General features: G+C 41.6%; 1 protein-coding gene across 2 annotated transcripts; it reads left to right on the forward strand.

Moving 5' to 3' along the window:
- Window positions 1-1,106: 1,106 nt before the first annotated feature.
- Window positions 1,107-19,385, forward strand: CHMP6 (charged multivesicular body protein 6). Of its 2 annotated transcripts, none has more exons than XM_072645268.1 (8): window positions 1,107-1,303; window positions 5,031-5,140; window positions 5,497-5,584; window positions 6,938-7,024; window positions 7,936-8,001; window positions 8,255-8,335; window positions 12,486-12,540; window positions 13,452-16,878. In XM_072645268.1, exons 1-8 carry the CDS (start codon window positions 1,241-1,243, stop codon window positions 13,505-13,507), a joined length of 606 nt encoding a protein of 201 aa, XP_072501369.1. In that variant the 5' UTR covers window positions 1,107-1,240; the 3' UTR covers window positions 13,508-16,878. The 2 variants fall into 2 exon arrangements, with proteins under 2 accessions (XP_072501369.1, XP_072501368.1); XM_072645267.1 differs by lacking the exon at window positions 13,452-16,878 and adding an exon at window positions 19,073-19,385 and having other exon boundaries at window positions 1,114-1,303.
- The last annotated feature ends 4,085 nt before the right edge of the window (window positions 19,386-23,470 follow it).

The following is a 23,470-nucleotide window of genomic DNA, read 5'->3' on the forward strand; positions in this document are numbered from 1 at the left end:
ATGATGAAGAAGGCTACCTGTCTACAGTCAGAGGTGACAATGAGACACGCATCTTCAGTCACAGCTAACATGGACGTTGGTTTTGCTTGGTTACACTCATTTTGTCAGTTTTGTTTTTCTTTTCCTTCCACTGATGAGTGGGTAAGTGGGATTTGTTGGGGCTGTTTTCCAGGCTCAGGCTAGATGGTGAGCACTTGAGGGTTCAGTCCCCTTTGAGCCCTGAGGGCTCGCACGTGTGCTGAGTCTTGTAGGTTTCAGGCCTGCTGACTGAGCCAATCAGGAGCCGAGTCTTCGTTACATTTTCCTCTGGGGGTGTATAAGAAGTATCTTGTGGTTACTCTGTTGAGGCTCTGAGTGTTCTTATGTTCAGACCCCCGCTGCTCGGATGTAAAGGCTCCCTCGATCCAGGGGTGTATGTGATTTGCACGGCAATATTGCTTTGATTCAGGCAGTCTCTGCTTATGTTTTTCTGTATGTTGAACAGAATTAAGGTGATTGTTGACCCCTCAAAAGTTGCCTTTTTTTTTTTTTATAAATGGAGATTTAAGGAGAATGAAATAAATGTTAATTTAATGTTAATTTAAAAAAAAGTTGCTGTTCAGTTGTGTCTGACTGGGCTCCTCTGGAACACATGCATGTTCGCAGGCTTTTTTGCTCTTTTGCGTTCTTTCCCCATTAGATAAGCCCTTAGCACTCTTTAAGGACCGCTCTCCTCCTGGTCCTCTTCCTTATGAACTGGGAAGCTCCCTGAGGCCAGGTCCTGGCTCCGAATCCCCGCAGCCCAGCCAGCACTGCGCCAGGCTCGTGCTCATGGTGCTCATACATGTTTACTGCTTCATGGGCTCCTAGTCCGTCAGACCCTGGACTCTGACATCACAGCTGGCGCTGCCCTGGCCAAGGTCCGAGGGCCGCGTCTAAGCCTCTACAGTTCCCCTCCCATAATCCCTCAGGATTAACCTCGGCGGATTTCGGGTCAGTAAGAAGCCCCTGAGGCCGGAGGGACTGTTCTAATTCTCCCTCCCCACGCCCCGCCCTCAGGCTCTCTCCCCACCCATTGGCTCCGGGCCGGCGGGGCCGGCCCCGTGGGGGGGGGGGGGGGGGCCTTCGCGATCCGGCAGCGCCTGGTCTTCCTCGGCCACCGTAGCGCTTCTGGGCGGCCCGCGGCCGCCGGGGCTCAGGCTTCCGGGAGGACTTCGGGGAAGCGGGGCCGGCCGGGCAGGGCCGGGGCTCCGCGGCCACCATGGGCAACCTGTTCGGCCGCAAGAAGCAAAGCCGGATCACGGAACAGGACAAGGCCATCCTGGTGAGGGGGCCTGGGCGGGGGCGGGGCGGGGCATGGGCTGGGGGGCCGGAGACCCGGGTGGGAGGGGACCCGGGCCGGAGCCCCGCCGCTGCGGAGCGGACACCCGAGCCTGGGGTCCCCTAGCGCGCCGGGCGACTCATCCTCCCCCCTCTTTCGGCCTCAGTTTCCTCTTCTGTCAAAAGAGACGCATATTAGCGGGGCTCGTATGCGGCGCCGGCGGGGCCTGGGGGTGCGGATCTCGGCGGGGAGAGTCTCCTCCAGTTCTCGGGTGCCGAGGCCGGAGTCAGGAAGGGCCTGGTCGCCCCTGGACCTTTCTGCCCCCCATCTCCGCCCTGCATCTTCCCCTGCCATCGCCCCCGGCCGTCCGGCGGGGGTCCCGGTGCCGGTCCCGGTGCCGGGCTGGGTCTGGAAGTTCGTGCCTTTTGGCTCCGCGCACGGCCCGCTGCCATTCTCAGCGTTCATCCCGGCTAAGAGGGACTGCAGCACCAGCTTGCTTAGACCCAGCGCGGAGGTTCGCCGAACCGAATCTGGGCACTCGGGCTTCCCCCCGCCGCCCTGCGGAGGTGCTGTTCTCATCCCTGTCTGACCGCGGAGGAAACTTAAAAACTCCTGTATTAGTTTCGTTTTCTGCGGAACCCGGAAAGCCTCTTGTCCTGGTTGCTGCGAGACCTGCCTCCCAGCAAACACCTTGGAAAACATTTTTCCGAAACTTGAGTCGGACCTCCTGGCACTCTTAGAATGCTCCGATTTCTTCCAAGGTGGCCCCGACTTCTGGGCTTTTGAATAAAGTGTGTAAATTGCAGACATAGTAACTGGTAGCATTTACATATCGATTTAAGGGTCCTAAAGTTCTGTATATAATTATCTGGAAATTGGAGTATTTCCCTGACCCACCTATGCCCACATGCCTCGTGTTTCTATCCTCCGCAGAGCACCGAGCGTCGTTGCCTGGCACATGTTAGGGGCTTAATAAAACGTATACCGAGTTCCTTGAACATTTATGGTGTCTCCCCAGGATTAGTACCAGACTTGGTTGTTTTTCTTTTTCTGGGTCCAGTGGCAAAATATAGATCTTGGTAACTGGAAATGGCCCTGGATGCAGTGGGAGACCTTGGCCTTTTTAAGCTAAGGTTCTTACCAGGTCTCAGTTTGACCAAGGTGATGCCCATTCGGTGGTTAAGGCTAAGTAAGAAATGAGACAGAGAATGGCCTCTTACCTACTCCAAAAAAAAAAAAAAAAGTCTGTCTGGGAAGACCCTCAAGGATTTCTGGCCAAAACAGGAACAGTTACTATTTACATTCACTCTGATCCTGTCTGGCCCCAAGAAGTGACCATGTGGGTCTTGGGCTGGGACCTGCTTATTATTGATCAGTCTATGAGAACCCCTCTCATTTGTATGTGAGCAGTGTCTTTAAGAAAAAAAATCTAGACCATAAAACCTAAGATATGACTCTTGAGTAGAAAGTGAAGCTGGTGTCTTTCACTGCTCTGTCTCTCTTAAATTGAATTCATGTGCAAGTCATGGCATCACCTCCCTGATGTCATGGTCCTCTTAGAGAACTAAGGATGAACAGCTTCTGTGACTTGTAGTATAAGATGCCCCACTGGAGACCCAAGTGGAACTGGCCGGTTGGGCTGCAAAACTCCTTCCTTCCTTCCTCCCTCCCTCCCTCCCTCCCTCCACATAGGGTATCATACTCTTACCTGCCATTGCTTTGTCCAAAGGAATGTAAATTTTGATCCGGACTGGGAATTGACTATTGAATGAATGGGTATTATAGCTCAAATACACTCATCTTTTCCTTCCTCTTTTCTAAAAGGAGAGCCCCTCTGTTTTTAAATCTGTTAGGGACAGAGCCTGATGACTTCACACAGCCTTCCCTCACTTAAATCCACTTCACTTGGATGTCATGGCATCACCTCCCTGATGTCACGGTCCTCTTTGAGAAGGAAAGACAAACTGATCCTATTGAGACACCATATATGTTCATCAAAGTTGGTATACATTTATTAAGTACCTACTGTGTGCTGGTGTATTCTAAAAAGAGAAAGGATTAATTAGAAAGGTGGGTTGGTGGGCTTTTCCAGATCATTCTGAATTCATGACTGAACACATACTAGGGCACTCAAAAAATGTTTGTTCTTAATCATGATTATAGATTCATGTGCCTCTTAAAGGGGAAATTTCTTCCAGAGGTATTTAAGGCTTTTGTCTAAAATAATCCAACCAAGCAGATGATGGGGATAGTTGGAATTTACTTCTTCGTTGTTTTCACATTTGGCTTTTTTGAGTCTGGAGATTTTTTGGTTGGGATGTTGGTTGGTGGAGTTGGTGTGGGACTTAAGGTTTATATCTTAAGTAACACAAAGTTGTTTCTCAAGTGCTGTCAATTTGCCCCAAGGCTTTTATTCTTTGTCCTTTTGAAGACAGCCCCTTTTGGTAATTGGGAAAAGCACCTCAAGAAGCTTAATCCTCTTGAAAGTCATTCTTTTTTTGCTTTCTTAATAATACCACCAAGATTTCTTCCCTGAATTGTGCTTTTCCTTTGTCAGAGAATTACTTCTAGTGTGTTTTTTAGAGGAGCACAAACTTGCCATCTTTCTTTAAAAAGGAAAAGGCAACAAGCATTTGCCATTGTGTTCCACTTGGCCGTCACCCCTTTTGGGGTTTTCTTGGCAAAGATGTTGGAGTGGTTTACCATCTCCTTCTCCAGCTCATTTTACAGATGAGGAACTGAGGTGACCAGGCTTAAGTGACTTGTCTAGGGTCACAAAGCTAGTGTCCGAGGACAGATTTGAACTCATGAATAGGAGTCTTGTTTACTCCAGCCCTGGCATTGTATCCACAGTGCCACCTAGCTGGCCTTTTATTAAACACCTACTAAGGCACTGTGTTAAACACTTTACAAATATTATCTCATTTGATCTTTAGTCTTCTCCCTCTCCGCACAAGTTCCCACGACCATGTATAATCCCAGACTAAAAGAACAGATTATCATCATCTAATATTTCTTTGAAATATGAGCCATGAAAACTGTATATGCCAGCCTGTGGAATGGTATAGTAACCCTTGCTCAGAAATGATTTTAAGAACTGTTATTTTCACAGAGGAAGAAGTATGGTTATACTTACAATCCCCTAATATTTGAGTCATAATTTAAATAGACCAGGAGTTAGCTGTCTTTCAGAAGTAGTATGCTAAACCGATATCTCCTTTCTCAAGATAGAGAGAAGAGACTGAGGCTAAATCAATTCTTTTGAATGTGTGGATGGGATATATGCATGCATTACCTGGAGCAGCAGGGCAGTGTCCAGGGAGAGAGAGGTGGTAGTAGTGACTGGCCCATATGCCCCTGAAAATTTACCCATTCGCCATCTTTGGCATGGGTTATAGATCTCTGCCACAGAGTCCAAAGCCACTTACATAATTGCTTGTCCAAAGGGTGAAAACTTTAACATTGGTCAATGTACATTTATCATTACATGAGTGCGTTATCTCAGAGTATGTGGGTCAATATTGCTATTTTCTCTTCCAAAGCATGGATTTCCTGAGGTTAGCAATCACATCCACATAATTTGGTCTGTACATACTATGTTACTTGATAAAAGTGATGACCTGGAGGTTGATTGTGTTGTCACAAGCATTTTGGCTTGATAGTGAGACACAGACTTCCCTGCATCCATCAACAATTTTAGCAAGATGCAATTTTCTCTTGTTTCTGATAGCAATTGAAACAACAACGGGATAAGTTGAAGCAGTACCAGAAGAGGATCACCCAGCAACTGGAGAGGGAAAGGGAATTTGCCAGGCAACTTCTTCGTGATGGAAAGAAAGAGTAAGTGAGAGCACTAGAGAGACCCACTTGCTTCTGGCCAACGTTAGACCTGGAAAAATCTGGGATGGAAAAACTGAAATCATAACCTAGAATTCTCTAGGTATTTCTTCTCTGATCTTTCTAAATGTCTGCTCACTAAGTCTGCATATGTTCCCTCCTCCCTAACCAGGGCTCCCCAAGGAGCCTGTGTTCTGTTTAGGGATGCAGACGTCCCTTTTATCAGGTTTGTGCTCAAGGGGGCCTGCTTGTGTTAGTAATTGACAGGCACTGAGATTCCAACCCAAAGTGATTATGTTGTGATTGTTTTGTTGCTTCCATCTGTGTCACTTTGTCCCCTATTGGGTTTTCTTCTGCAGAAGAGCAAAGTTACTGCTTAAGAAGAAGCGTTACCAGGAACAGCTCTTGGATAAGACAGAAAACCAAATCACAAATCTGGAAACTATGGTATGTATGTAGACATCCCCATAGCCCAGAGTGGCGGATATGCCACTGAACCATAGGTTGTTTGGATAACATTAGACAAAAGTGCTTTTGTAACAAATAAAATCCTTTGCCAGGACATGTTTTAACCTGACTTATTAATGAAGCAGTTGTAACTGAAGGCCCCAGACTGGGACATTGAGACAGTTGTCTTGAGAAAAATTAAAATACATATGCCCTTTTCTAGAATCTGTAACTAAGCTAGGGGAGAGTTAGAAAAGATTGGATTGGATCCTGTGCCAGCTTAGAATCTTGTCATGGAGAAAAGAGAGTCATGGACATGCAGGTGAGAGTTAACATTCAATAGAGACCTGATTTATATGGAAAAGCAGTTTCCTGCTGAGTAGGAGGTCCTAGATTTGAACTCCACCCCACCTTCATACTAGAGAAAGAAGGACTCTGACTTTTATTTCAAGAATATTGAAGGAAGTTAGGAAACTGGCTTGGAAAGAGAAGCTGTATATAACAGCTGGAGCATTTCTAAAATGTGGGTTTTGTGACAAAATTTTATTATTGTTACTCTAGGCAGCCCTTCAGCAGGGAATTTACCTTGGAGCCAGGAAGGGCTAGATTCAAGTCCTGCCTCCAATTCTGGCTGTGTGACTCTGGGCAAGACACTTTACCTCTTCCATACTCTAGGCCAGGGGGTCAAACGTATGTGGCCCACAGCACTCCTCAGGGCTGCCCAAACCAGATATTTAACAAAATGAATAAAAATACAATAAAACACAAAGGATATTACATTTTAAAACTAAGTCAATATGTAGCCAATAGGAATCCTTATGTGTGGATTAGTGGCCCCCATTTCTATTTGACAGTACTGCTCTAGGCAAATTTCTCAGATTGTAAATTGAACAAGTCATTTGGCAGAAGTATTTTTCTTATCTAGGAGTTCCCTTTATTAATGAAATCATGAGCCAGTGCCAATCTCAATTATTCTTACTATAATTTTTCAGTTATCACTGCCCATGGGAATAGGGATCGTTGAAATCCATATCTAATTCTCTAAATTTTCACCAGCCGTTTCATGAGAAGCAACATAAACTACTTGAGTTTAGTCTCTTCTGTTTTCCTGTATTTGCATTCTAATGAAGGCTAGGGATAAGTGAGTTGTTTAAAGTCTTATTTCTGAAGGTAGGAGGAGTATGTGAGGGGTCATGCACACTGATATTAGTCCTTAGAATAGACACAGAGTGCATAATTATATGAAAGTAATAAAATGAAATTAGTTCCTTTTTGGGAAGTGAGGAGAAGAATGGTTTGGCTATAGAATGTCTCCTGAAAAAGGTGGGATTTGGTTGTTTTTTTTTCCTCCAGGTTCAGAATATTGAGTTTACCCAGATTGAAATGAAAGTGATCGAAGGCCTGAAGTTTGGAAATGAGTGTCTGAATAAAATGCATCAGGTAGGTCAAAGACACGAAGGGTGTTGCTGGGAAGGAGCAGCAAAAGATGAGGCAAATAGAGGCTTGTAAAAGAAAGGGTAGCTCCAGGAAGCATTTTTGAGCATCTTCAGAGCATAGAGCCTTGCACTGGTTACTGTAGAAAAATGCAAAGTAAGTAGAAGACATGATCTCTTCAGTTGAGCTAAGTTTTCTTCTTAACAACAGTTACCAAGCAACCTATCAACAAGTGTAAAACAATGCAAACTAAATCCATAAGTGCCAAAGACATGCAGAATAAAATGTAACTAATTTTAAAATTAATTGGAGAATACTTGATATAAAACATGAGTTTTAAGCTAGGTCTTGAAAGCAATGTTTGAGTTGATTCCAAGGAGAGGATTAGGGGTGGGAGGATTCATAATAAATCCTACCACTCCCCTTTTGACCATCAAAAAAAATGCCCCCTTATGGCATAGGGAGATGGAGATGGGAGAGTAGAAACATCTGCTGTAAGATTTTTTTTTTTTTTAAATGAATCTGCAAGACTTCTGTTGGATTTATATACATTGTTATATACTACCTTTGATAAAATCTTCTAAAGGAACCAGTAACATTTTATGTTTTGTTCAACACCAGTGAAAGCAGTAACCCAGGGAGTCCCAAGTGTAATTTCCTTACTTTCTAGCTCAGCTTTCTTTTAGGCCTGAGAACCAGGCCTGTCCTAATCTGCATTTCTTATTGGCCAGCAGAATTCATAGTTATTTTTAACCAGGTACCAAAGTGGTATGAACACTGGGCTACGCCACAGCTGACTGAGGGATTTGGAACAATGACTTCATCTTTCTAGGCCTCACTTTCACCCTTTTAGGGGATTAGACTAGGTGAGTGTCAAGATCCCTTCAAGGTGTAAACGTTTTATGTTATACTATTAGGTCATGTCCATAGAAGAAGTGGAAAGGATAATGGATGAAACTCGGGATGCTGTGGAGTACCAGAAGGTATGATTCTGGATGTGTGTTGTGTCTTGATCTCTTCCAAACAGCAGTTGCTTACCTTATGATGTAAATCGACAGTCTTCAAGGATATAGCACTTCCACACTGGTTTTGTTGATATACTTCCTTGATGAGTGAAGTTTTGGGGTGGCAAAAGACAGTTTTATACCTGACCTTTTTACCCTTTTACCTTGCTCCTGGCCTCACCTGTAAGAAGCAGGGGCAGTGTGTTAGTTATTGTGGTTTATCTCTTTGCAGCAAATAGATGATCTCTTGGCTGGCAGTTTTACTCAAGAAGATGAAGATGCTATCTTAGAGGAACTGGAAGCAATTACTCAGGTAACATTTGAGTTGACTGCTTTCCTTTATTTAAAGAAAAAGATTTTGAAAATCCCAGACCCCTGCTAATCTAGATGTTACATACATAGATTATGAGTTAAGATCTATTTTCCTGACTAATTTTCCTTACCAGTTAAATCAGTATAAATGTTAAAAAAGAGTTTACACCTCCTGAACGCACACACTGATTATGTAGTGAGATAAAGAGTCCTGGGAATATCTTGAAAGACAGGCTGGGATAGAAATTTTTTTTTTTTTACACAAGTGGAACACATGAATAATTGAGAATTTGAACATCATTTTCCCTGGAAATAGAGGATTATTTTCCTTGTCTTTCTCTGTACCTCTTCTCTACCCTCAACAGACAGTGGTGTGAGGTTTTTTGACATTTTTTTCTGTTCCATGGTTCTGTGCATACATGAATGAGCACCTCCATCCACAAGAGACCTTTATAAGGAATCAGCCCAGACCTTTCCTACTTGTTCTCACTTCCAAAGTTCTCTATTTACTCTTCAGGGTCTGTATTTAGTCCCTTAGATCAGGGATTCCCAATCTTTCTGGGGCAGCTATCCCAGTTTGCCAAACTGTAGCTTAGCTAGTGCCTGCTGCCTTTCATTTACATGCCTGCCACAGAGCTGGGGTCATAAGGCTGGTTCAGTAGAACCCCCCAGCCCCCCAGTCATACCAGTGAAAAGCCCCAATGTCATAGGGGCTCATCCTAGAAGCTTATTGAGATAATGGAAAGGAAAAAGTATGGGTATGAGCTGCTAAAAGAAGAAGGCAGAAACACCAACAACTATGTTTAATCAGTTGATAGGAATTTACTAAGTGCCTGCCATATTCTAGAGAGTGTACTAAGCCCTGGGGATAAAGAGACAAAAGCAAAACAATTTTTGCCATCAAGGAGCTTATATTCTAGTGGAAGTAGAGAGGGGAGAATAGCATGTACATGCAGGTATATGCAAGGCATATACAAGCCAAATACTAGGCGGTCATGAAAGCACTAGCAGCTAGGAGAATCAGGAAAATACCTCAGAGAAGATGGTGTAAGTCTGAGTTTTGAAGGGAATTAGGGATTCTAGGAGACAAAGGTGTGAGTGGCCAGTATTCCAGGCGTGAGGACAGCCAGTGCAGTGTTACGAGACTGGGTGAAATGTCATGTACAGAATAGTAAGTCAGTAGAGCTTGAATTTAGGAAGGAGCCAGGATCTATGTGTGAAAAGCTTGGTTGTGAAAAGATGTGATCCTGGATGTAATAGAAGAGTCACTGGAGTTTGAGTAGAGGGGGGACATGACATGGTCTGACCTACACTCAAGGCAAATCATTTTGGAGGCTACATGGAGGTGGATTGGAGTAGGAAGAGGCTTAAGCTAGGAAGATGATTTGGGAGACCATTGCAGTCATTTGGTAGAGATGTGATGAGAGCTTGAACTAAAGTAGTGGCTGGGGGAGTATAGAGAGAAAGATTGTAGGTCAGTGACAAGATTTGGCAATTCATATGCCTTATATGGGGTGAGGGATATTGAGAAGTTGTGAACTTGTGTGACTATAAGGATGGTGTTGGAGGATATAGTAGTGATAGGGGTGTTAGGAAGAGGAGGCTGAGTTTGGTACAGAAGATAGAGTTGTATTTGAAACATACTCAGTTTGTGATGTTTATGGGACATTCAGTTTGAAGTATCCAATAGGACCTGTCTTGACTCCAAAAGTGTGTTTCCTGCAACTTGGTGGAGACATGATAGACTGGAGGTGCAGGATGAGAAAATATGTTTTCAGATATGACCAATACAGTACAAATATTTTTCTTGACTCAGCTTTTGCATTATAAGGCCATATAAAGCTGTTTGATGGGATGTGGGAAGGAGAAGATGATAGTGATACAAAAAGTCAATAAAATACATAATGAAAAGTAAAAGTGAGGTCAACAAGAGTGATATTAAAGTTGGTGTGTACTTAAAAAGCAACAAGCCATGTTTCATATGCACTCCCTTTTTGCATATGAAAATGTTCATATTCATTGACAACTGTTAAACATTTTTTAAAAAATTAAATACTTTTTATTATTAGGCAGTTGATGCTCAGGTGAGAAAGTAGGACTGGGCATAAAGAGAACCAGAGGATTCTAGAGCCCAGTGAAATTGCCTTGTGAAAACCAATTGTTACATTTTTATTGTGAACATTCTTCTCTCAAATCAGGGCTTAATTTATTGTTTTGTTTATTGCCTACACTTAAAAAGTGGAAAAAATATTATAAATACAGATTAAACTTAAAATTTGTCCTGCATTTTTGGAGGGCAGATTTTAAAAATTTATCAGCACACCTTTTGTGGGAACTGATAAGAAAGTACAGGAAGCAGAGAAGAGAACCCAGGATAGAGTTTTGGGGTATATCCACAGTTTGTGGAAATGAAATGAATGATGAGACCTTTCAGGCAAAGAAACCTGAAAAGGCAGTCAGACAGAGAGGACATGTCTTACAACCCCAGGAGGAAAGAGTGGTTAGCAGTATCAGAAGCTATGGAGAAATCAAGAAGGATCGGTGGAGAGAAGACTATTTGATTAAGAGATTACTGGTCATTTTGGAGAAAGCATTTTCATTTGAATAATGAGGATAGAAGCCAGATTGCAGAGGTTCAGAAGAAAATTAGACAGTATAGAGGCCAGGAGTGAAGATAGAGATTGATGGTTTGAGAGGGAGAGAAGAGAGGTGAAACTGGGGTCAGTTTGCTGGGAAAGACAGGGGGGAATGAGATCAGGGGTGCCCATAGAGGAGTTGGCCTGGATGAAGAGAAGGACCACCCCTTTATTAGACCTTGGAGCAAAGAGGGTAGTACTGGGAGATTTAATTAAGGGGTTTTGAAATGCACAAGAGCTTTTGATGAATAGCTTGTGTATGGCTGCTAAAAGATACCATAGGATAGAACCAAAATGGTTAGAATTAAAAGGGAACTTAAGATAATAGTTTACATTAATAATAGTTAACATTTTCTGTAAAATGCAAGTGTTATCCCCATTTTGCAGATGAGGAAACTGAGACACACACACAAAGAAAGACTAATTGACTGGTTCTTGATCACATGGCTGGTGTGTGTCAAAGCCAACATTTTGACCCCAGAGCTTTTGATTTCCAAGTCTGATGTTCTTCCCACAATGCTATGATCTCGTCAGATCTCATTTTACAAAGGAGAAAACAGGTTTAAATGAGTTCTCCCAGGTCATAGCTAATAACTAGTCAAGTCAAGAACCTGTGTCTCCTGACTTCTAGTCTAGAGATTTTCCCATCATACCATGCTGCCTTTCTAGTATTATTTTGATGAAATATCCATTCAGTGCCTTTCCTTCTCTTTTCAGAGCCTAGGTGCTCACAAATAGTGACTTTGACTTGACTTGAATTGATATGACATGAGGGCTGGGGCACAGTAGACCCTCCTCAGAACCAGGACCTATCGAAACTGGTCCATTGCAAGGGCTTTTGATGTGAGATACCTAGAAATTTGTTTTTAAAAATACTTTGATAACCATACTTCAATAATTGGTTTCCTTAGTAATCTGATGCATTTCGTTTTATGTATTCAGCAACATTATTCTGAGAAAAGGTCCACAGATTTCACTAAGCGCTGCCAAATAACAGTAATAATAATAGCTAACATTTACATAGCACTTACTATGTGCCAGGTTTTAAAGTGCTAAGAGCTTTACAATTATTATCCTATTCAGTCTCACACTAACCCTGCAAGGTAGGTGCTATTATTCCCCATTTTACAGATGGGGAAACTGAGACAGACATTGATTCAGTGACTTGCTCAAGGTCGAACAGCCATTAAGCATCAAAGCTATATTTGAACTCAGCTGTTCCTGACTCCAGGCCCAGCTCTCTGTGACCAAAGGGATTCATGACACAAAAAAAGTTAAATATTGATCTCCTGCTAGACGTATTCTGAAGACCACAAGGATCTAGAAATTCATGGTTAGGAATTTTAATCTCATATAAAGCTGATAGTTAAGGAAGCTCCTTTGAACTAAAGGAGCTTGTTTAACTTTAAGTAGAAGTTGAAAAGACAAAGTTAAGCTAGACTAAGAAGAACCTAAAGGGGCTGCTTGGTGAACCAACTACCAAACCTTAAGACTTTTCCTCTTTTGTCTTTGTAGGAACAAGTAGAGCTTCCAGAAGTTCCTTCAGAACCCCCATCAGAGAAGATTCCAGGTATGTTCTTTTTTCTCTTTTTAATTTACATTTTAACCTCTTTAAAGTTTACAAGAGAGTTGAGAATTTTTGTTAAATTTAAGAGATAACCAAAGTGCACACAAGCCTAGACCTTTCTCATTTGGTACAGACTGGGAGTGAGGAAGCCAGTCCCCACCTGGGGAACAAGAGTGAAGAACCTGATGTTGGCTTTTAGCCCTCTCACCTGAGAAGTCCATGAGGGCAAATGCTTTCCAGTGAAGTCCTTCTTCCTGAAAGATTGCATAGGGTTTCAGAAGCACTGAGTTAACATTGTCCTTTCTCTTGACAATGACCTGGACATTATTTTCAAAGAACTATATCCTAAAAATTGGGAATACTGTAAAAATAATATACAGGAAAGTCCATTTGGCCCCCAAGGCTCTCCCCCCATGAACCAACAACAGTATTTAATACATTCTCAGTAGAGCAGGGCTCTGCTCGTTGTTTTCCATTTTAGTTGTGCTGTTCCCTGGGGAAAAGAGACTACTGTCTTCCCATAAGCTCATCTTAACTGTCAAAAAATGTCTGTTGGCAATCTGCCCTTGCTTTGCTTTTATAATTTCCCCATTTTGCTATTTTTTTGTTTTTGTTGTTATCCTCTAAGTAGTTCCTGTCCTCTTCTAGAATTTCTTTTATTACAACATCTGTGGCCAACTTTGTTCTTAGCAAAATCAGTTTCCTAGATTTTTTTCTTTCCTTTTATAAATAGAATTCTGTCAAACCAGCAGCTTTTTCATATTCAAGATATGGAAGCAAACAAGGTCTCTCAGAGTAGAATGCGTCTTGGGAACCCAGAGACTTGCCTGTCCTATCAAACCTTGTTTTTCCATAGGGTAGCTCTGACTTGTGGCTGTTTTGTGTAAAAGTAACAAGTATTTTTTCCTCCACAGAGAAAGAACCCATCAAGACAAGGGCAAAACAGCCAGAACTGGTGGCAGCGTCTTAACCTTCTTTCCTCCCCTACTGGGGCCTTGGAGAGACTTCCTAAGGAACTATGACCCCTGGAGGGTTTGAGTTCTCAGTCCCAGGAATGGGCATGCCCTGGAACTCTCCTGGACTGGACAGGGCAGAGCAAAAGCAAAGTGGACAGGGGAATGCTGACTGATCAGCAGCACATTTATTGCTCTTGTATCAAGATTTTTTTTTCTAGAGCATTTTTTTCCTGGTACTTTGAAGTCTGAATGCACTTTAGTAGTGCTGTCTTTCTCTCATCTCTGGATTAAATGGTGACTTGCAAACTTTTCAAGCCAAATGCTGTTGCTAAAGGTTGTGATTTCCATAATGGTCAAGCCCCAATCACAACACTCTTGGTGCTGTATTTACACTACCTACCCCAGACCCTGTGATGTGCTTGAAGGACTGCCTTCTCCATAGACCATTTCTAAGGGTTTGGCTACACTGGGAAGGAACAGAAGACTCTTCCTTTAGTAGACCCATCACCGAGAGGAGAGATCATTTGATTTGGGCTTCTGTTGGATTCTGTGTTCCCACACAGAGGAAGGAAGGACAGAGGAAGTCCCTATAAGCAGAGCCTTTCTGTGCTGCTCTTCTTAGGCACTCTATCCTCTCCCTACCTGCTGGGATAGGACAACAGCATGTTCAAATCTGGGTCAGTTTTTCCACCCTGAACCAAAAGGTAAAGCTCTAGGAAGAAGAACATAGACTTTAGCTTCGTTCCTCACATCATTTTCATTGTGTCGTTAAAACTGGGACTACCTTGGGGACATTGTCACTGGTCTTTTTAAAGGATCTCCAGTAGTGTTCCCGAAAGGTTCAAAAGTGTGGTAGAAACAACTGTACATGGTTCTAGCAGGGAAGTTCTTACCTGTGAAAACCCTAAATATCGTATCTGTTCTGACCATTTTCAAGTTCCTAAGATTCACCTGAAACTTTCATTTCCTTAAATTTGGCTGCTATTTTCTCTCTGCTGTAGCACTAATCAGCTTCTGAAGTGGGATGGGAATTCCTTCATGCCATCTGCATAATTCCTGTTTTTATATTAGGCAGTGGAGCTGACATTTGACTTTATTCTCCATTTGAAGTAAGCAGGAGCAGAGATTCTAGCAGAGGAACCTTCTAGCAATGGTTCTCAACAGATTTACCCCTACAATCTCTCCTACCTCCAAAAAAGTATAGAGAAAAAAATATCTAGTATTGGTCAAGTTTAGTTTCTACAGTCGGCTCTGATAAGGATAGGATGAAGTTGACTTTTGCCCCTGTAGAACTTGGGACGGAAGGTGCCTTGTGGCCAGAAGTTTCCTTTTAGGCAGCCATGTGGATAAGACAGGTAGGGCCTGGCAGCATGGCAGGTGGAGTCTAATGAAAATATTCTTATTTGGCTTGGTATAGTCGTGAATTTGAATGTTGTTCTCCATAAGTACGTTGTTCTGTGATCCTTGAGACACCAGCTTATATTCCTTGTTGAAATAAAGGACACAGTTCATATCCTCCACTGGAGGCTTGTTTTTAAAACCAAGGGTATCTTGTGGTATGTGAATTAGCCAGTAGGGGGAGGCTCATCCTATAATCTACAAAGTTAATCTTTTCAGGAAGCATCAGACCTCATCTGACTAACTTGGAACTGACTACTTCCACCTCCCTACCTCCTGCTTAGTGACAAAACCATAGAATGGGAACTGGAAAGGACTTCAGAGGCTATGTAGTCCAACCCCTTCATTTTACAGGTGAGGAAACAGGCCTAAGGATGTTAAGTGATGAACTCAAGGTCATGGAACTCAGACAAGATTTGACACTAGGATCTCTGACTGCAGAGAGCAGTTGTTACCACTGTACCACAGAATTATAATAAGGTCCATAAGAAAGTGATAGTTTTCTTTGAGCTGAGGGATCAGATGACTAGTCGAGTTTTATAGAACATAAAGGCAAAAAAATCACAGAATTTCAGAGTTGTAAGGGACTTTCAGTGATCATCTAGTTCATCCCTTACCTAAAAATCCTTATTTCATTCAACATACCCAGTTAAGCAGCCAATCAGTCTCTGCTTGGAGACTTTTGATGAAGGGTAACTCACTACCTCCCAACTCATTCTACTTATGGTTAGCTCTAATTGTTAAAGAGTTTTTCCTGACAGAGAGAGAGAGCCTAAATTGGTCTCCTTGCAACCCTTTGCTCTTGGTTCTATCCTCTGGGGTCAAGAACAAGTCTAATCACTCACATGGTAGTCTTCAAGGCTTCTATCATGATACCTACTCCCAAATCTTAAGACTTTTCCTTTTCAGGCTAAACATACCTGATTACTTTGAACTAATCCATATCTGTCATGGATTAAAATCCTCCAACAACTTGGTTGTCCTCTAGATTCTTTCTAGATTATTTGTGTCCTTCTCAAACTGTTTTTTCCTAGGAGTAGTGGAATGGGACTGTGTTTTGGTCTTTTTGTTCAGGAAAATGGATTCTTGGGGATTATCCCCTCATTCCCTAAGGCCTCAGTTTCCTTACCTGTAAAATGACCTTTGATGTCTCTCCCAGCTCAGTGATCGAATTGATCTATGCCTCAGTTAATTCGGTTAGCCATAGTTGTTGAAAGGAATAACCTTGGATCATGAGATCCATAAGTGATCCTAAATCCTCATTTTAGGTGAGTTTCAGTCTTCCCTACCAAACTCCTAACAGAATGGAACAGAAGAGATAGGAATTCTCTTTTCTCTCTCTGTCCTGTCACCTGAACAAACAGGGATCATAGGATACTAGAACTAGAGCTGGAGGGACTCTGGAAGTCATCCAGCCAAGCCCGCTTGTTTCACAAAAGAGGAAACTGGATTCCAGAGGTTTAAGTAGTTGCTTATGGTTCCACAACTGGTAAGTGGCTGGCTCAGGATTGGAACCCAGGTCCTCCACTCTACATTGCACAATGTTGATTTGGGGATTTTGGGAATGTGGAAAGGAACTAAAAGATGACAAGAAAAGCCAGGAGTCTTTATATACTATATATATATATATGATCTAATATATTAGATCAACAGTCAGTCCCTGTGCCATTGAAAACTGCCTGCATCTCTACATTAGAGGAGTAGAGATTAGGTCATTAGGGATCATCTATTGTTGAGAAGAGAATGGTGTAAGGAAGTGGTTAACAGAGCCATTCATCACATCCTACCTGCTGTCACTGAAACACTAACAATTCCCATTTGCCTGAGATTTACAGCAGCCAGTTTTCAAGGGCTTGCTAGAACAGTTTCCTGTTCTAACCTCTGTACCAAACAGATTGTACTGTGTATATCCTTGAGAGAAAAAGCCGAATGTGTTGTGATCTTCATGATATGTTGTAACAATAAAGTATTTTTAATGGTTTCATCACCAAGTTCTTGGTATTCAGATTGTCATGAAAAAAATCTGTTTTATTTGATGGAGAAGCACATTATCTTCCCAGTGGCATTTGGGTGAAGCATGTTTTGAAAGCTGCAGGTTTATGGAGAAATGTAAGCTGCCTAGTGATTAGCTTTGACTGTATGTGAGGGCATTGCAGAAGCCAGTCCAAAGTGCCAAAGGCTAAATGTGTAAGTTGACAACAGAAGCCTGGTGACCAAATTGATCAGGATGGTAGGTGGCCATGTACATATACATATACATGCTAGCATCATCTCAGCCGTTTGGTTTAGTGGGCTAATGAAGAGATGGTAACTAGGTTTTATTCCCTATAGGGCATATTTTATTGTCCACAGCCACTAGATATGTGTGCATGGAAGGAGTCGCTGGATGAAATGGTGCAAACAATGCTACTAAAAAAATTCAAACCATAAATTTTTGTGTGTAGGCAGTATATATAGCATGTACATGATAGAAAAAGCAGAACACTTAGGAACCGCTATCCCTGAAGCCATTGTTCCAACTTGAAGGATGAGGAATTGGAGCAAGAACTCTGAACCTACTGGAAGGGGAGGCTATTCAAGGTCCCACGCTGGTGCTCCTAGTTCTGTAATGGCCCTCTAATTAGCTTTTGGCCAATGCCGGTGAGAGGAATAAAAGGCAAAAGTGATAAAAGCTTTTTCCTATATTTTTCCATTGCTAGTCAAGAACCTGAGGTCTGGACTCAAAAGTCGGGAGTCCTGGGTAAGAATCCCAGTTTGGCTCTTTCTTGGTGTGACCACAGACTAATTAATTAACTTTTCTGAACCTCAGTTACTTCACCCAGAAACATTATAAATTTATAGGTGGCATTTCACTCCTAAGTAATGTTCCAGAGGACAGAATCAAGCACAATATGTGAAAATTAGCAAGAAACTGAGACTTGATGTAAAGGGGAAAGTTTCCTAACAATTAGAACTATCCAAAACTGAAATGGACTGCCTTGGGATTTCTCCTTTATGGGAAGTCTTTAAGTAAAGAGGATGCATTACTGTGTGGCATCTACACTGTAGAGGGATCCTTGTTAGGGTTAGACTAGATTGCCCCTGGCATCCCTTTCTTTGCTGAGATTTTGGGATAAACCTACTCATTTCCCGGGGTTCTTGTGGAGAAGGCATTTTGTGATCCTTGACATGCTATAGAAAAGGGAGATGCTATTCAACAGACATCTAAGTGCTCTCTGTATGCAAAGCAGTGCTGTGTGGTATATCCATCAGGTATTATGCAGAATTCACAAATTGTGGGGGTTTTTTTAAGCTTTCAAGTCAGTTGCAGAAAGTATGAAACAATTGGAGAAGGATACAAGGCAACATTAAATACTAAATTGTGTGGTAGAAATTCTAGTATCATAGGTAGCCCTTCTGTCCTGATCAGACTGTATCTGGGATCATATACGTCCAGTTCCAGAAACCACATTTTAGGAAGTGCATTGACGTTTCTAGAAAAAGAAAGCCATGCCATACAAAGACTAGCTGAAGAAACAGGATGCTTACCTAGGGAAAAGATTTAGGGACAAGATATTTACTATCAAATATTTACGTTGATGGATTTGGTTTTTGTTTTGCCTGTAGAGCCATTTTAGAAATGAGGTAAAATGGAAAGCTAATCACATCTCGCTCTGTGAGAGGTGGGGGGATATTGTGGAGCCAGAGTATTTCAGGGACAGTAGGTCAGAATCTCCAGTCCATTGGGAGAATTGAGCCCTCTTGGGCAGAGTGTCTCACCCTGACATCATACCACTAGAATGAGGGCAGGTTACTATTACTGCCAGTCAAGGCCAGAAGGGAATTGGCAGAGGTTGCCACAAACCAGCCCCTTGGGTTTCTCAGAATCAGCTATAGATACTAGTAGAGATCATGCAGCATAGAGAATCCCAGAATTTCAAAATTAAAAGGGATCTTGGAAGATAATTTTCTTCCAAGATGAGGAAACTGGGGCAAACAGGGTTAATGACTTGTTCAGGGTCACACAGCTAGTGAGTGTATGAGGCCTGATTTGAACTCACGAAGAGGAGTCTTCCTCACTCCAGACCTGCTACAGGTCATTTTTGGCTATAACTCCTAAGTGGCTGGAAAGTTTTGGTTTGTAGGAGATACTACTGAGATAGCTAACTCACCAGGTGTCCAAATTTCTGTTTCTGCAACAGCACATCTGCCTGCTGGTTGTGATGTCTGTTCATCAGAGAAGATGGTAAATTTAAACCTGCTAAAAACAGCACCCAGTTGGATCCGATATCACTTGAAGGTGCCCTACGCTCTCACAGTCTTTATGGATGATTATGGAGGAATCAAACTAGCTCCAAATGCTATGTTGACACTTCAGACGTGGTCTTTACTACAAGTAGCTATTTCTACCACTTAGCATCGAGTTCAACTGCCAATTAATTTAAAAATATCTCAACAGATATTCCTCATGCCTTGAAATGAATTCCAGCCTACCTTTTTGTGATTATTATACAGAACTCCCTTACACTCTCTATGCCCCAGCCAAACTGACCTTACTTTCCATCTCTCTCTTTCTTGGCTCAGGCTGACTTGCAAATCTGGAGTGTACTCCTTCTTTCCCTGTCTCTTAAAATCTCTAGTTTCTTTTAGAATTCATCTCCAGTGCCATCTCTGACATGTATTTTTGCCTCCTAACTGTCAACCAAGTGTTTATGTATTTCTTTTTTATGCATTCTGCATATACGTATCTGTGTACACATGATCTCTGATCGAATATAAGCTCCTTGAGGGAAGGAACCCTTTTGTTTTTATTCCCAAACCTAGCCAATTACCTGACTTATAAAAGGTACTTAATATATACTGATTGATTGAAATAACCCTGTCTCCCAGAAACAGTAATATTTTTAGTAGAATTTTTTGTGGTGGTTAGGAAGAGTGATCTGGATATGTCTTCACTAGCATAGGCAACTTCCACTGAGGAAACTTCCTTTACCAATGATATCAAGCAATCAAGAATTGTTTGCTTTACTTAAAAAAAAGTACATATATATGTATATGTGTGTGTGTATATTTGTTTGTATGTGTATATATATATATATATAATCTGTCTATCTATCTATCTATCTATCTATCTTTCTTTCTATCTATCTATCTATCTATCCATCTGTCTATCTATCTAGAGAAAGAGAGAATCATACTGTACTTGACAAACATTAGCTAATACGAACATTCCCATACGCAAAGAGCAAAAGAAAAAAAGCAGGGGGTCATGTATGAAAACAGCTTCCTTTTTTAAGCATGTAATACATTCAGTTAATATGTTTTAGAGCTGCCTGTCTTTCACCAGAGATGTTTCTATTCCCTTCTTTGATTTTGAACATACTCCAGTGACCCAATGCACTTCTCCCTGCCCCAAATCTCCACACATAACCCCACTGGAAAAAAAAATCTCCCTTGTGACAAAAAAGCATAATCAAGCAAAAGTGATCCCCCCCATTGGCCATATCTGGAAACTCTCTACTTCTTGTGTGCATTACCTCTCTATCAGGAGGTGGGTAATAGGCTTCATTACTGATCCTCTGGGATAGTAGTTGGTAGGTCATTTCATTGATCAGAGTTCTTAAATCTTTCAAAGTTGTTTTTCCTCGCAATATTGGAGTGACTGTACAAATTGTTCTCCTGATTCTACTTATTTCACTCTGTATCCGTTCATGTGAGTCTTCCCAAAAGATGTGTGATTTCTTTCTTTTTGCTCCATTACATTTATATCATTATTTATCCAGCCATTCTCCAAGTGATTGACACCTTCAATCAAACAACAAATACTTGCTAAGCTCTTAACCATGTAACAGACACTGTGTTAGGTACCGGGATACAACAAGTGAAACAATGTCTTCTCATAAAGAGTTTGTATCCTAACGAGGGAGACAAGGACATATATAAGTACGTGTCAAACAATTGAAAACAAATACAAATAAATTCAAAGTAGTTAACTTGTAAGGTAATTTGGGAGAGGGCATGTGTGGTTGAGGGAATTAAATTATTTGGTAAACAAGAAGTACTGCTATAACCATTTTTAAAGTATATTGGTCCTGTCCCTTTGTCTTTGATCTCAGGTTTATAAACCTTGTGGTGGTGTCTCTGGGTCAAGGGGATGCATAGTTAAGTCACTTTTTGCCTATTGCTGTAAGTTGCTCTCCAGAATGGCTAGACCATTTCATAGTTCCATCAGCAGTGCGCTAGTCTTTCACAGCTCCTTCTTTCCTTTGTCTCATCATCTTTGCTAATTTAGTAGATTTGAAATGGAACCTTAGAGATTTTTTTAATTTGCCTTTTATTATTATTAGTGATTTGGAACGTTTTATCATAGGATTTTGAGATTCTTTTCTGAATTAAAATTTTTTTTAAATGTTTTCAGTTCCAAATTCTCTCCCTCCCCTCAGCTCTTCCCTCACCACTTGAGAAGGCAGACAATATGAGATCCATTATGCATGTGATGTCATGTAATGCATATTATCCATTTTGCAAAAAAAAAAAGGAAAGAAAAATAAAGTGGAAAAAATGTTTCAATGTGCACCCAAGAGTTCATCAGTTTAATATGGTTGTTGATAATTTGTATTTCTGCTTTTGAGAATTCCTTGTTCACCTCTTTTAACCATTTATGTAATGGGGAATGGCTCTTGCTCTTATATATTTGATCATTTAAATATCCTGGATATCAGCACTTAATTGGAAAAACTTGATGCAAAGATTTTTTCCACAACTGTTGCCTTTCTAATTTTACCTGCATTGATTTTGTTTGTGCAGAAGCCTTAATTTTATGTCATGAAAATTGTCTATTTCATTTCTTGCAATCCTCTTTATTCCTTCTTTGGTAAAGAATTTACTCTTTCTTCGTAATTATAAAAGATATCTCTTTTCATAATGTTCCAATTTGTGATGTGACCTTTTATAATTAAGTCCTATATCCAATTAGAGTTAACTGTAGTATATGATATGTTAAAGTAAATCTAATTTCTGCCAAACTTCTCTCCAGATTTCCTAATAGTTTTTGTCAAATAGCATATTTTGGCATTTGACAATGTTTTGACATTTCCTTCCAAGTAGGTGCCGTTTTCTGGTTTATCAAGCACTATTTTACTATGTTTATTTGCTTCTATATCCTCAACAAGTACTTAGTAAGTGCCTAACAGCTGCTTTCCACCTTTGGTGTCCACCTGGAACTCAACTCTCACCTGTAAACCAGATTGAGGGGAACCTACAGGCCACAAAACCATTGGCGAGTTAGTAGGGTGTCTACCCAAAGCATGTGAAGACTTCACTCTGGTGGAATAGGTGGATGAGAAAAGTTTGTTCCAATGGCCATGAAGGTGACTGAATCAGGTGCTGTGGAGGACTTAGAGCTTGGTCAGACATGAAGACTCCAAGGTCATCACTGCATCCTGGGCCATGGCTAGTCATTCTGACTTTTGCCCTGCCACTAGATGACTCTGAAAGAGAAGGTGAGGCGGATGACTTTGTGTAACTCTGCCTCACTTAAATTCAGTTCATGCATGAGCTAAGACATCATCACCCTGTGATGTCAGTGGTCCTCTTCCAAAACAAAGGGAAAACAAAAATAAATGCCTAAGGTGTGCCAGGTACCATGCTAAGTGCTGGGGATATAAAGGCAAAAATAAAACCTTGGCTGACCCCAAGGAGCTTATTATATTCTGAGAGAGGAGGCAGAAGATAACATATACATACATGAAAATGTACAACTTACAATCTTAGAGTGTAGCTTTCAGCGCCAAGAGGTTAAGCTTCTAGTCTGGCATCACACAGCTAGTTCTGTTCCGGTAGCAGGATCTGAATAAATCCTGACTCTGAAGGTGACTCTCTATCAACTACCCCCATGCTGCTTCTCTTTGATCAAGTTGATCAATTCATCAACAAACCTTTTTTAAACACTTACCATGTGCCAGATGGGCAGCTAGGTGGTGCCATAATGCATAGTGTGCCTGATCTGGAGTCAGGAAGACTCATCTTCATGAATTCAAATTTAGCCTCCGAAACTTACTAGCTGTGTGACCCTGGACAAGTCACTAAACTCTGTTTGCCTCAGTTTCCTCATTTGTCAAATGAGCTGGAGAAAGAAATGGCAAACCACTCCAGCATATCTCTGCCAAAAAAATCCCAAAAGAGGTCATGAAGAGTCTGCCACGACTGAAAAATGTGCTGAGCACTGTTGATATGAAGACAAAAATGCCACAGTCCTTCAAGGACTTACATTCTAGTAAAGGAGATAAAGATAAATAAATACAAAATATATGCAAAGGAAATCGAGGGTGGGAGAAAGCATTAGCACTAGGAAATCAGGGCAGGTGCACGTAAGAAATAACACTAGAGCTGACCTTTGAATGCAGCTAAGTATTCTAAGGTTCAGAGGAAAGGAGGAAGTGCATCTCAGGGATGAGGGACTATTTGTGCAATGGCACAAAGATAGAGATGGAGCAGCTACGTCTCACAGAGTAGCAGCCCTAGAGTCAGGAGGACCTGAGTTCAAATCCAGCTTCAGATGCTTGACACTTACTAGGTATGTGACTCTCGGCAGTGCCATG

This window comes from Notamacropus eugenii, chromosome 2, assembly GCF_028372415.1.
Source record: "Notamacropus eugenii isolate mMacEug1 chromosome 2, mMacEug1.pri_v2, whole genome shotgun sequence".
Lineage (NCBI taxonomy): Eukaryota > Metazoa > Chordata > Mammalia > Diprotodontia > Macropodidae > Notamacropus > Notamacropus eugenii.